The 15,051-nt window shown below is 33.1% G+C and overlaps 1 protein-coding gene across 1 annotated transcript; it reads left to right on the top strand.

Moving 5' to 3' along the window:
* Nucleotides 1-3,383: 3,383 nt before the first annotated feature.
* On the top strand, nucleotides 3,384-14,117 carry LOC133186458 (5'-AMP-activated serine/threonine-protein kinase catalytic subunit alpha-like). Its single transcript, XM_061321701.1, has 8 exons — nucleotides 3,384-3,597; nucleotides 6,813-7,015; nucleotides 7,547-7,636; nucleotides 9,439-9,494; nucleotides 10,238-10,364; nucleotides 11,094-11,218; nucleotides 11,788-13,119; nucleotides 13,759-14,117. Exons 1-8 carry the CDS (start codon nucleotides 3,385-3,387, stop codon nucleotides 14,115-14,117), a joined length of 2,505 nt encoding a protein of 834 aa, XP_061177685.1. The 5' UTR covers nucleotide 3,384.
* The last annotated feature ends 934 nt before the right edge of the window (nucleotides 14,118-15,051 follow it).

Raw genomic sequence — 15,051 nt, forward strand, 5'->3', positions numbered from 1 at the left:
AAAAATAACAGGAAACAGTTTACAATCTGTTTCCCGAACCCGACTTTCATTTCATAACATCTTGTGTTTAATAGATCACTTAATAATTCTTTTTTGGCCAAAGACACATTTTTATTACCACCACTGTGTAAATATCTCAAAGCATTCATGTATATGTTTTTAAGTAATAAGAATACGGTATGCCTTTAAAATAAAATTTTAAATTTTATTAACAAATTATTTAAGGAGGTTTCGTCTGATATTTATTGTATTTAAAAATTAATGAAATTTTCAAAGATTCAAGAAGACAATATCACCTAGTGATTGTATTAATTAGATTTAAGTTGGCCGTATTATTTAGAAGCACGATCAGGTCAAGGTCATTATCTTTTTCTTTGACAATGATATTTAAAAAAAATACTGTTGCCAACATTTTTCTATTTCAAAAGATTTTTTTCTTTTTGCATAAAAAGATGTTACCATATAGTATCTATCAGATGGTACTATCAAATTGACATTAATAGTTTAACTGAAATAGATATTGGCTTATCGGAATTTCCTCTATTTTTCTTAAATTTTTGGGAATATTGATGTGGTTGCTTCGTATTTTTAAATTTTTCTTATTTTCACATATTATGAAGTAGTCCTATAAAGATACAAAATAATACAAAAACAAAAAGATTTGTCCGTTTCCTAGAGAGAAAAAAAAATACTTTTTTCTGATTTTTTGTTCAAATCTACATGTACATGTACTTGGATTAGAAGCTTTCGAAAGCTTTCAAGACTGTAGTTCGTTTAGAAAATCATATTTCATTTGATATACATGTACTTTAAGATTTTTGTCTATAATTATTGATTTTAGTTACATAAGAAAGTTCCTTTAAGTCTTTGATTGTTTAAAAATTTTAAGTAAATTCATTGCTCTGTATATATAGTTATTTAAGGAAATATTTTCATACACCGCCGATCACTGCGCCGTGCCGCCAAAATTAACATGGTTCCTGCTAGATTACAAACTTACTTTACCATTTCTATATTAAGTTGTTGAATTATGAAGAGGAAAGAAAAATATGATATTTTAAATTCTTTCTATCTAAATACATATTAAGACATACCGGGTATAAGCAAATATATTCTGAGTATTTCATTTAGTCAGAAAGGAGACAAGTATCTTTATGTAGTTAAGAGTGATCTGTCCTTAGATCTATGATGAAATAAATTCAAATCTACAACATATTACATTATTTTTATCAATTCAAGAATTTTTTAAATTTCATAAGGCAAAGATAAATTATTTGCATTATTTTCCTATTTGAATAAGTAAAATTGTCTCTGAACATTTTTCCTGAGGGCAAATGGCATATTCCCTGTGTTAGATAAAATAGATAATCTAATTATTTATAATAAGTGTTTATGATATGATTTTTCAATGACCAAGAAACATTTTTCTTTTGTTTAATAGAGGATTCTCAATTTAAAAAATCCTGAAAGGATGGGTCAATTTTTTTTTCAGATACATGACTCTTCTTACTGTATATTTGATGAGGGGTTCGTATCAGGTCATTTTTCGTTACTTTGCATAAAAACTTAGTAACTGTAGAAATCCCAAAGGTGAGGGGGTCAGACCCCCCCCCCCCCCCGTCTTCTACATCCGTACATGACACCGTTCACTGATTTTCAAACTAATGTTCAAGCAACTATTAACTCGGTCTATATTTTCAAAACTGTCTCTTTTAAAGTAAAAGAAATCCAAGCGGTTGCGGATTCGGAACATCTAATTTTGATTATAATGAGAAATCCACAATATTTGTTTATAAACAAGACTTAACCCAGATGCTTTCAAGTTGTATTGCCCCTGCATGTCGGGGAAAATTTGACCCTAAAATTGATTAAATGATGTTTGAGTCATGCTGCATCCCTGACCACAGCCAATATATCAATAATATTATGCATATTTAAAACTTTCATAAAGTGACGAATGGCATAAAAATTTTACTTCGAATCACTGACTTGCCCATTACATTGATACTTACGAATTAAAAAAGGTCAAGGTCATGACACACTCCCAGATAATGATCTCCAATAAAAACTATATTTCCCATAATGAAGATAATGATTGGACAACAGACCTCCAATCCTTGTTACCTTCTCATAATGACTTGGTCCATGCAGGACCAAAAATAGCCAAAAAGAGCAAAAACCTCACAGCTGTGGGATATGAAAAAAAATATCCAGTGGGTCATATTCATGGGATAAAGGGGTTAACATGTGATAGCTTTCTGACTAGATTTTAATTTTAATGTTTTATTAAATTGTTTGAACTTGGCAAGCATTCTGAATTACAATTCACTTTTTTTTACTTTTGGGAGAGAGAGAGAGAGAGAGAGAGAGAGAGAGAGAGAGAGAGAGAGAGAGAAAGAGAGAGAGAGTACATTTTGGCGAAAACACTTGATCAAAAGTATTAATGAATTCAAAGCGTTTTGTTTGTACTGATAATGCAGAAATACAAGGCTAGCGTGTTTTCATCTGAACACCATTATAATTACATGTAAGTGCACAATTATACAAATGAAGCGCTCCTTCCAATTATTCAACTATCAGTTATTTATTTTTTAAATCGTTTAATAGGCAATTATTAATTTGAAATACAGCGAAAAAAAATCAACAAAGACCTTAGTGTTTTCAAAGTTAAGTTAAGCAGCGCGTTATTATAAAGAAACCGATAATTTTCCTCTGCAGGCTTTAATTAACTTGATGGCGGTCTGATGTCGGGCTTTTTTGCTCATTTCTTGAACGGAAACAACTTCCCCGGGAAACATAAAAGGAAAAGAAATGGAAAAAAGTCACAAATCATAAACATGGAGAGAAAGAAAGCAAATCAATATCTAGAAATACAATTAAAAGGTGGAAAATCTTGTAAAATAACAAACAAAACTATGAACTTTTGAGGACTGTTGAGCAGATTAAAACGAATCATGGACTGCTGGGACATAGATAGTGCCTGACGAATCCCTTTAAAAATCTGTCCTGACTGAGCGAGGCGGGGACCTTGATTTCAGCGGAGGTGCGACACTGTATGTTTCCTCGCGATACGAAGCTTTAAGTCGCGAACAAAAGATTATTGATATATTACAAGATAACGGTCAGAGGAGCAACTATTTAGGCCTGTATGAACAATACCCGACAATTACGCGATGTCAAATCAAACTAAAATGACAATTGACGCTCAAATCTCGCGAGAGGTTGTGTATAATGTTTGTGTGATCTTACCGGTTGGTGTCTGCTTTATTAAAATATGACGGGGAAATTTTAGACTCCATTAGAAAATATGGATGAAAAGTGTCGCGTCGTTTATTCAGAAAATAGAGGGTTATTTTCGCTGTTCAGATCAGTGTAACGTTTTTAATGGAGTCGGAGAAAACGGACGAGGATAATGGCACGAAGGAAGCAAGCGGAGCGGAAGAAGATGCTGATGCGAAGACTTCCGGCGAACATCATTCCACACCGGAAACCACAGAGAAAAAAAAGAAGGTCGGAAATTACATCCTTGGAAAGACTCTAGGAGAAGGCTCTTTTGCTAAAGTACGCCAAGGCATCCATTTAATCGCCCATGAAAAGGTATATATGTAAAATTGAATTCAATTATCCTTTTAACAACAAAAATATTTTTTTATACTATAGGGTTGAAATTTTCAAATATTTTCAGATCCGAAAGTCAAAGTTTCTCGTTTTATCCCCTCTCCCACTTCATAGAACAAAACTTAAAGGACTGTTTTTGGACCTGGTTCTAAAAGTACACTGTAAGTCTTCAAGACAAGGTGAAAAAACAACGTTAATGGGTGATTCATTGTAATGAATTTCCAAATGATGACTTAATGTCCCCCATATGTTTACAACTAAAGCCAATATTTGAATTGTGTATGTAAAAAAAAATGCGCTTGATCAGAATTAAAAGACCTACATTAGAATTTAAAAGTTGCTAACAAATCCACACCTTTAAAATTAGCTTTAGTTTCCCCCCAAATTTCTGACAAAATGCATGGACAGTTTTGAAACCAGAAAAAGTGCCACAATAATGGATGCAGTTTTAAATCAAATAGGTGCAACAGAATACCCCAGCTGCCAATACTGGTACATTTCTAGAGTATTTAATTTATCGATATAGAGATTTACATATACTATAACACTCTGAATCTCTTATCTATCATGGTCAAGACACAAGCGTGTTTTTCGTAATATAATCAGCTGTTATATTCATTTTTACTCATGTACACGACACAATTTTTTTCTTTACAGTCGTACAGTATATGCACAAGATTGAATCTCAACATTCACGTTTAATAACAATCATTAAATCCTTATACTGCCATAAAGAATGACAATTTAGTCTATATAATGCTTGGACATTTATTAAGTTAACTGCATGTAAATGACACTTGAAAGAGTCAATTCTTTGCTCATTTCTTTCTCTTTGTAGAGTTTTCTGTCGGTTAAGGTATTTCATTTAAGATTCACGCATTAAAATCCGTCCATTAAATAAACAGTTAAACAGCTGATTTCACGCAATGATAAATCACAAATTGTTACGTAAAGATGTTTCATATAAATTTTATCAAGGTTATAGAACCGCGATATTATCAACTACTGATGAATATCGATGTATAAATGTTTTCATTCAACGGCCATCCTGCACGATGTCGAGGGCAAGGCTAAATCCAAGTGCATTATAGGAATATTAGTTTAAAGTTCTAGATTATGTTTTTAAATTACCTTTATCAAGTAAGAAAGCTATAGTCTTGAGTGGACACTTGTTAGAAGATTCCAGTGGCACAAGTTTATCAGTCGTTTTATCAGTATTGGTGATTTAAGTTATGAGCAAATTGATCTTGCATTTTTCAATGTGTATAGCCAAAGTTTGTTGTGACAATTACGAGTTTTAAAAAGAATCTTATCCTCGTGCTGTTTTGATCCTCGAGGATTAAAATCATGTCCACTTTTAAAATGTCTGACACGGAGAGCCGGTATAAATCAATACAAGTGAAGAACGCTAAACAGCATCTCACTGTGCGTGCACTTTTCATTATTTTTAATTTTATAAACAAGTTTGACATTGGCCCTTTCCATAACTTGGTTGTCGTTCATAAAATGTTAACCCCGTATTTTGAATACTCTAGAAGTTTGAATGAAAAAAAAAAATCTTTTTTTTTGTTAGACAGGAAAATTGATTTCAGATACACATTTTAAATATGTTCTTATACTAAACTTTATCGTCATTTACTTGTTCATTTAACAGCACATACGTGAAAGGCAATCATTTTAAAGCTAAATTATAAATTTCAAAAGATTCTTTGGAAAATATTTGATAAGCGAAGGTTTAAAGAATTTTTTTCTTCTCCTTAGGCTTCTTGTATACCAAGGTTATCATTTTTGGTTAGGAAGGTTTTGTTTTTTTTTATACATCTTGCATTGAGACTTGCACTAAATCTTAACCATGCTTCTAAATGAAATTCAAGCAAATAGAAAAGGAAAAGGACGCTTTCTTTGTCCAGGTGATGGAGCTAGTTTAGATATAACTCGAGAGTCGAGATACGTAAAAGAAATTCAGCAGTTTTCTTGCATTTCTGATTTGGGAAATATTGCTGAATCAAGTCTCCGAAAACCACGATTTGGAGGTTTAAATCTTTTAGGGGGGTCATAGTAGTCATGCGTCCAGGTCCCTGATGGCGTCTTCATGATAATGAAATGTAAAACAATTTGATGTATACAGCAAAGGCCATGATTAAAAAGATAGTGTTTAATACCACACAAAAGTTTAAATTGCATAATTTTTTATCTATCTAATTAATACCAACCGTAAAGCAATAGCGGGACCTATATTTTCAATTCAACGCGTTTATGATGAACAGTGATGGATATTTTTCAGAACATATGTACAACAACAAATCTACTTTTAATTGCTTTATTTACATAGGGTTATAATGCTAGTTCAATTATTTCCGATTTTGTTTTTATATTTAAGTACAATTAATAAAAAAATAATTCTGATTCATCAAGAATCATGAACAAAAGTAGGGCAAATTTGGTTATTCGGAAGTACTCTTGATATTATATGAGTAAAAAAAAAAGTAAAGCGTTTTTTTCTAGTTTGGATGTACAAAGCCACAAAAAGACTTGGAATAAAAATTTTCAACCAATGAACTATTCTTCCCTGTTTAGAATGAAGTTGGGGGTTTTCAAATCTTGAATCAATTATAATATTTTCTTTTCATACTCCAGCTTAGGTTTATTTGCCCATTTAACCCACAAATGAACAGGACCATTTATTAAGTCAGTATTAAAATGTTGACACAGAAGAACGTTTTCTGATTTTTGAGATAAAGAGATTTAAGTTAAATACATGAACATCGAGACAGATTGACATTTTAAATGGAGAAAATTCTTTTCACAGAATAGATAAAGAGAGTCTTGTCAGACATGTACATTTTTTCAAAAATGCAGCCCCCTCGCTTTCTCATACAATCTCAGTATTCTCTCCCTCCTTCTCTCTCTCTCAATATATCAATACTCTCTCTCTCTCTCTTACTCTTTCTATATACATGTTGAAGTAATCTCTCTCTCTCATTTTCTCTCTCTCTCTCTCTCTGAACAAAGTATGAAAATAAATTTGTCTGCCTCCTTGCTTAAAAATGGTTTGCCTAATCCTTACCGGGATAATCTATACATGTATCATTCCCTATACTATACCACATACTAATAAGTAAATATGCTCTATAGATAAGTTAACAGGAACTGTCCTGTAGACAAACCTGTCTCATATTATAATTGTTTTACAGGTTGCTGTAAAAGTTGTCTCCAAGAAGGCGTTATTGGTGCGAGACTTTGTTCGTAAGAACGTTAGACGTGAGGCCATTGTGTTACAGAAACTCTCACATCCAAACATTATCAGAATGTACGAAGTCATGGAAACGGAGAATTCTTATTATCTAGTCCTGGAGTACGCCGATTGTGGGGAATTCATCAAATATTTGTCTATAAAGTTAGTATAGAAAATGCGTTAATATTTATTTCTTGATCTCACTCGAAAGAAACTGATATTTCAAACTTACATATCATTCCTTCTTAGAACATGGTGAAAAAGTAAATTTATGCAAATTAGAAAGGTAGAAAGTGGAATATAAATTACTAATAATTTCACATCTCCTAGAAAAGTACTTCACTGTTCACCCAAAAGCACTCCATATTTAAACGAAACTTGTATTCATAAGAATGCACGTATATTCCATGTCATCTGCAAGGTGTTTCTTACACTTTATTTTATATATTTTCCTAACTTCATACAGCTGGAGCTTTGCTCATTTTTTATTTTTATGTTTTAATTGACTCCCCTTTTCTTCGCGATTTTCTACCAATTTTGTCAGTATAATTCATTAAGTTTAAAAAGAATTATGCCCTAAACATTTTCTTACAATTGCAATCATGAATGCTTTGTTCAAGTAATGTAATATCTAATATAAGAATATGCAGATTAATTGTTTCTCGTTTAATGAAGAATTGATCAATATTTCAGAAAATGTCTACCTGAAAATGAATGCAAAAAATACGCCCGTCAGATAGTTTCTGCCGTGGATCATATGCATGTGTCTAACATTGTTCACAGGTAAAAACAGCTATACTCATTGTCTTGTTATAACCAATAAATATTGATAAAATACCAATAACGAAATAAAGTATAGTTCGCGGAATTTAATTTATTCTTGACATCATCCACACACAATAGACGAGTTTCACATTCGTAAGAGTTATCTCCCGATGTCGGCGTTACGCTCATTTTTCTGTAAATATTTCCAACCTCTAAACGCTATCGGAAAATTTTGATCCGTTCCTGTATTGTCATAGTATGGGGCAACATAAAAAAACATAATAAACGTATTTATATATAGATTTCATTTGTAATACATTACCCCATAAATTTGGTAATGGTATAGAGGGAAAACAGTGTCTTAGGCCGGTTGACCGCAGATTAACCCCGCAAAGGGAAATAACTTTTGTAAATGTGGAAGTCGTCTATTATATAACTAAACAAGAGGCCCATGATCCACAACACTCACCTGAGTCACCATAACCAATTCAGCAGCAGATCCCCCCTATATATTCCTATGTAAAACTTACAGCACAAAGTGGGACTCCACCATACAGACTTGAATCTTACACTACCTGAGAATACTTCCATATAAATATGACTAATCATGCTTTGCTGTCAGAAATGCTCTCTAGAGCCATCGGCTCAGATGAGCTATTAATTACATAAAAAAATATAATAAAACATATTTTGGCCGTACTTTGATGCTACAATTATTATACTAAGTTCACTTTATATAGATTTATTCTATAAACTAATAAACACCGTAAATCTATTTCTCCTACATTAAAATAAAAACTGTAATGTATATAAGTTACAATAAAATAATCAATGTAATTTATATCTAATACATAGGAATAAACATTGTAATCAGTATCTGTTACAATGAAATAAACAATGTAATTTATATCTAATACATAGGAATAAACACTGTAATCAATATCTGTTACAATGAAATAAACGATGTAATCTTTTTCTCTTACGATGAAATATATGGAGATAACGAACAGTATTCAAGCTCAAAAGTCCATTAAATAATACAAAATAGGAGCAGAGCAAACACGGACCTCCAAAACATCAGAGTTGGGATCAGGTGCCATGGAGGAGTGAGCATCCCCTGCCGACCGGTCACACCCGCCGTGTGCTCCTTGTCATGATCGAGAAATAACGATGAAAGAAAGCAAAAAGACTGTACTTGTTTTTCTTATAATGAAAAAAAAAAACTATTGCAATCTCTTACAATGATGTGTATACTCTGTAATCTATATTTCTTACAATGAAATAAATAGGTCTATGACCAATAGGGCTCCACACTAACGCCTGAACCTCTGACCCTGGAGCCATGAATTTTTTAAGTTTGGTAGAGGATTTAAATTTGTAATCTGTATTTCCTAATACTTGTACGATTTTGATATAAGCATTGTAATTTATTACCTCTTACATGTAATTGTAATCCATTTCTCTGAAAAAGAAATAAAACAAATCAATATATTTTCTTATAGGAAACAAGATTTTTTTGAAATTGTATTCTACACCCCTTACAATCTAATAGACATTGTAATCTAATCATATCAACCATGCAAGAAATGAACACTGAAATTTATCTCTCTCTCCCTGTAGTTCCAATAACAATGAGATAAACACAGTCTTTTCCTTTTACAAAGAAATTAACATTGTAATTTATTTCCTATAACAATAAATCTATTTCCCTTACAATGGAATAAGAAAGGTAATTTATTTTTCCTACAAAGAAGTAAACTTTGTAGTCGATATGTCTTGTAATGTAATAATTACTGTAATCAATTTCTGTTGCAATACAGGGATTTGAAGTTAGAAAATTTTCTCCTTGACGCAAATCTGGATATTAAGATAATAGGTATGTTTTGATAGTTAACTCCTGATTGCATGTTAAGCATCAATGTATGTTGTATTTTCTAAATGAATTTTGAATGTTGTCAAACTTCTTTGGTAACGTTAAGTTCACTGTGGAAGTTCGCATGGTAACTTAATTTCTACTTAAGAAATGAATTTAATTTTTGAAGATTCATGAGGACATGCACTACGACGCTTCACGCCGGCATATTTCATGAAGCGCGTTAGCGCTTCATGATAAATATGCCAGCGTGAAGCGTTGTAGTTCATGTACCTCATGAATCTTCAAAAATTAAATTCATTTCTTATATACATTATTTTTCTGATGAATTACCACAAATTTCACCATTCAACTGTCATTTTTAAAGCAAAACAGTTTGCACTATAGTTTTGACGTCAAGTACGGCATTATGACGTAACAATTGAGATATTTATGCTCATCCATGGTAGTTCATGAGAAAATGAACAGCATTCTAATTTGCAAAGAATATTAAGAAAAAATATTTGGAAATGTAAATATATATTCATAAATGCTATATTTCAGTTTTTGATCAATAAGCAAAGCAATTGCCACGAATATAAAACAATTTTATTAAAAAGTTAGTTAAGTAGTATTGAAAGTGAATATAGGCATCTGAATTAACATCAAGATGCATGTATAATCTTGGCAATTAACTACATGTATCTATTGAATAAATAAGATAAAAGTTGTAAGTACTTAGTTTAATTTCTTCATCAATATTTCAGACTTTGGATTGAGTAATGTGTTTTACGGTGACACCTCCCTGTCCACTCAATGCGGTTCCCCCGCCTACGCCGCCCCGGAAATCCTCAATAACCAGAAATACGGACCCGCTGTAGACATATGGAGCGTGTAAGATAGCATTTATACTTACTAGATTAATCAGTAAATAAACCTGAAAAATAAAGCTAAAACATACCCAGGAGAGATGTGGAATCAAAAGCCTGTTTTTGTCCTGTTTAAGTAAAAAAAAAGGTACACGATTCTCATCTAAAGGCTCAGTATGTGTTCAAAATAGTCACAGTATTCCGTTTACGTGATCTATACATAGTGCTTACGGCGGGAGATGCTTATTCCTCCTAGGCACCTGATCCTACCTCTAGATTTTCCGGGGATCCGTTTTTATGCCCTATTCAGAAATCTGTATTGTTTGTAGATTTTTTCGAGATCGATCACTGTTCGTTATCTTCACCTTTTTCATCAAAATAGAATGAAAATGCGGGGCATTATATTTTTTTCTTTTGCTAAAGTTTTTATATGCCGCCAATATTTTCCCAACATGTGATAAAACTTTACTATGAAATATTGTCCTCTTTCCACCTTTCTTCTATAGCTCAAGTGCACAGAAAATTTGCATTAACAAATCTTGCATTGTTTACTCTTGAGATATGTTTATTACATATAACGTTTTTTTTATTTTGGCGACGTTAAAAGGGTTAAATTAAATAAACAAATAAAGATTTCGATTAGGCTATTATTCTTGTGTATAACATTTGATATTTAGTGGAGTTTGTCTGTTCACCATGCTTTTGAAGCTATCATTTTTGTGTGTGACGCTTCTATCCTTTTTTTCTTTTTTAGAGGAGTTTGTCTGTTTGCCATGCTTGTTGGTTCACTTCCGTTTATTCCTCAGCCCGCAAACAATATAGCACAGCTCAATTCCCTGATTCTGAAAGGATGCGTAATTCCTGAAACACTGAGCGAAGGTAATGCTTTGAAATGGTTTAAAATAAATATTATGAATTAACTATTTATAGCAGATGATAATCTAATTGTAGAGTTTAAATATGATAATGAAACCTTATTTAAATATCTTACGTTTGGTCGGTTAATTAACATTGAAAGAGAAATTTAAAAAAAATGAATTTGTCTTAGAGTTAAAGTAAAAGTTGTACTGGGCTTATATTGTCTGAAGGTAAACTGACTAAACTCTCTCAAATCAATTTTGCTTCAAGGACAATCCCTTTTACAGCGATTTATTGGTTTAGATCTTATTTGAAATTATAAAATAGTTTTAGAAAAAAAGTTGTTAATATCTCTGTAGCTAGAATTTTTAGGTGGTTGCTAACAAATTTGATAACACAGTCTTAGACTGGATTAGTAATATACCAATATCAGAGGAAAGTTTGTTTTTATCAAAAACCAACCAGCATTTACAGCACAAAGATTCAAGTTGTGAAAGGTATAGTAGGACAAACATTACATCTGTTGACAAATATTTGATGATGATGGAATTGCGAACTAATAGTGATGTGATGATAATTTTCTTCTGTAGAATGCAGGGATCTATTACAGTCAATGTTAACATCCGATCCCAGGCGGAGAATCAAGATGGAGGAAATTTTGCGACATCAGTGGCTTGTAGGAGAAAATGAGGAGACCGTTTTTCGGCAGTCCGCCATTTCAAATCTTCTTCCGCTTGTGCCCCAGGGATCTGTGATTAATTATATGACAAAGATGTTTGATTTTAAAGAGAGTGAGGTAGTGAATGCTCTCGGTGAACGTAAAGTGAATTCTATCGCAGCAACTTACTATCTTCTTAAGAAAAGATTCGATTCTGGATTACATTTAGTGAGTTGTCCACAAAACATGAGGAATCATAGACGCGAATCTGCATTTTCTGCTTTCAGCATTGAATTAAACAACAGAAACACAAAATCGTGTCCAACAAAAGATCAGGGTGTCGAAAATGTGGAATCAAAAAGGGTAAATACAACAGGTGAAATTAAACACAATAACTATAGGAGCTATCTACAATATTTGAAAGTTTCTAGGGAGAGAACAAATGCATTCTCGAAGAACATTTTCCTCCGACGGCAAAAGACAAGAAACTCACTCACGAGGTCGTATAACAAAGTAGAAAAGAACGATAACCCTGTTCCCGATCTTATTACGTCGGAATCCACAAAACCAGATTTTAGGCTCACCTACACTCCTATTCACGCAGACGCTTTGTTTGAGTGGGACAAGGAAGGGTTAATCCGCAGAGAAAATAGAAGAGTAAGACCCAAGCTTCCAGAATCCTTCTCAAAAGAAAAACCCAAGATTCAGAACAATAAAAACTTACAAAGCTTACCAATGATGGTTACCGGTGATAAGAAACGTAGTTATATTAGTCATATTGGTCATTCTGTGTATTCTCCCCCTCCTCCTCCAAATACATCTCTAGGCATGGGGGATCTTTTAACACCACCCAATACGCCACTTGGCCAACGAATTACCCTAGGAACAACCATTGATGAAGACTTAGAGAGTCGAGCAGACTTGGATATCCCTGTTGCCCCAAGAACTGCACCTTCATTTAATTCAAGGACTAATCACTCCTTGTTAAATTCGAAACAAAATTCGGAATTTGAAACTGTCAAATCTATCTCTGATGATGATAAACTAGAAAAGCCAGATCTTGCCCTGGTTTTAGCTGATCCATGCTCTCAAGAAATTTGGGGATCGTTTCACAAACATAAAGCTAAGCTAATAAAAAGTGGAGTAATTTCATTAAATCGATCAAAAACTGTGTACGCTAATCCGATCTCTTCACAGAAAATGTTGACACCAAGAGACCATAAAGCAATAGACGAAGTACAAAAAGCACAGATAGTTGGAAAAGGTATGTTTTTATCAATTACTGTTAACACATTTGTTAACCCAAGATTTCTATTACTTTCGACACCCCGTCATTTCATTTAAAGATATGCGCACATCTCCACATGATAAGGCAAGTAATAGCGAGCGCAGCGAGCGGCGCGAAGCGCCGCTCGTCACTGCGAGCTCTAACGACAACGCCTGGGCGAAGAGAAAATTCGGACTACTGCACATTCGTTTCAATAGAATTTTTTTCCGCAGTAATTCTGGACCCACAATGCATCGCTTGTTGTTCTCGCTGCTAACTTCGTTTGCGCGGTAACAACAACTAAAAATTCACAAAAAATAAAATCACCTTTATTTAATGGATATTGCAAACAGATAGTAGATTAAACGTTCTTTGTTAAAATTTTTGCACTTTTCAAACTTCGTTCGAAAATCGGAAATGCAGCTAACATACGACGTCGTGACGTCACAGTCTAGACATTGCAAATGTCTCGTGCGGTTTGAAGAGGCGGATCTTAAAATTAAGTGAACAATGCGCTCGCCCCAACGGTCGCACCGTCAACATATTATAAAAAGGCAGGGATCTGGAAACTTGTTTGATAAAGAATTGGATTTTGCTAGAACTTACCTTAATTTTTTTTGTAATTTCTCTTATCAGGGCGTCTTCTTCTTGAACGTAGTTCCACTCGAATAAGCGTTGGTTTCTCGGACTTCCAAAAACAAAATTCATACCTTCCTGAATATGCCAAACCAAACACTGCTATTGGTGGTACAAGGGAAGTATTCCCGGAAGTAATAGGCTCTGCAAAATCTCGAGCCCGATCCGATATTATAGACTTCGAAAGAAAAGGTGTTCCTAAGTTACCACAAATGACAATAGAGCCAATCAGACAAGACACAGAATCTGAGATAGATATTCCCGACATGCCGCCATCTCCAACTGCATACGAAAGACTGATTGTTGAAGACGAAACGCCAATGATGCGGATCAGAATCACAAGTTCATTAAAACATTAAGTATATATTGTCCAAAAATTCAAATTATATTTGATTTGATTTCATATATTGTGTAATAAAATTCACATTCCACTTTCAAGCATAGCCAGTCTGAAATAGTATTTGTAAATTTTTTTAAACAAAACATTTTTCCTCTGTTTCTTTCGCACATCTATAATTAAGGGTTAAACATTTTTTTCGCAACAATGATGACAGAGAAAAACAGAAACACAATGTACACGTAGATTGAACTGGTAAGTAATGTTTATTTAGAAGCTATTATTTTAGGAATGACTCTAATTCTTAGCCAAATTATTCGAGTATAACCTGGTTTGGGGCAGTTTACGCTTTAAAATCCGCGAAGCGGATTATAAAACAGCGTAACTGACCCAAATCAGGTTATACTCGAATAATTTGGCCAAGAATTATAGTCATTCCTTATAATATAATTTTAAAATCATTAAATAACTATGGATGTAAAATTTCGTTGCTTTTTATTAGTTAAATTTGCCGCTCAATAATACAACCGTAGTAACGGAAGTGATGGGAAGCGAGGGGAGGTAAAAACTGATACATAGCCTAGCAGCCTTGTTGTTTGTTTACATGTGGTAAGATTGAATTATTGTTTGAAGTTAAAGGTACATTTATTAAATCTGGATTTTTCCATGAATCCCGAGGACTGGAAATGAGAGGATTGTATGGATACAAATGATTCAGCTGGTTGTCAAGGGGGGGGGGGGGTGTCCCCATACCAAACCAGGTTATACAGAAATAATTTGTGTTCCTTTTTGGATATTAACCAATCAGAGGCTAGAATACAAACAAAATTAAATTATTAGAAAATAACCGATGAATGATACGTGCACTTAATTAATTAGAGGGTTTTGCTATCACTTTATGTCAATCCATTCCTTTAAATTGAAACTGTTTATATACATTTTATTGTATACAATTT

The sequence above is a fragment of the Saccostrea echinata genome, unplaced genomic scaffold (assembly GCF_033153115.1).
Source record: "Saccostrea echinata isolate AGI-Se365-2 ecotype Australia unplaced genomic scaffold, CSIRO_AGI_Sech_v1 ptg000013l, whole genome shotgun sequence".
NCBI lineage: Eukaryota > Metazoa > Mollusca > Bivalvia > Ostreida > Ostreidae > Saccostrea > Saccostrea echinata.

Excerpts from the sequence above, each read along its gene's own strand:
- LOC133186458 (XM_061321701.1), top strand. The coding sequence starts at position 3,385 with ATGGAGTCGGAGAAAACGGACGAGGATAATGGCACGAAGGAAGCAAGC. Across the intron at positions 10,365-11,093 it reads GCTGTAGACATATGGAGCGT|AGGAGTTTGTCTGTTTGCCA; the intron begins GTAAGATAGCAT and ends TTTCTTTTTTAG. Across the intron at positions 11,219-11,787 it reads TCCTGAAACACTGAGCGAAG|AATGCAGGGATCTATTACAG; the intron begins GTAATGCTTTGA and ends TTTCTTCTGTAG.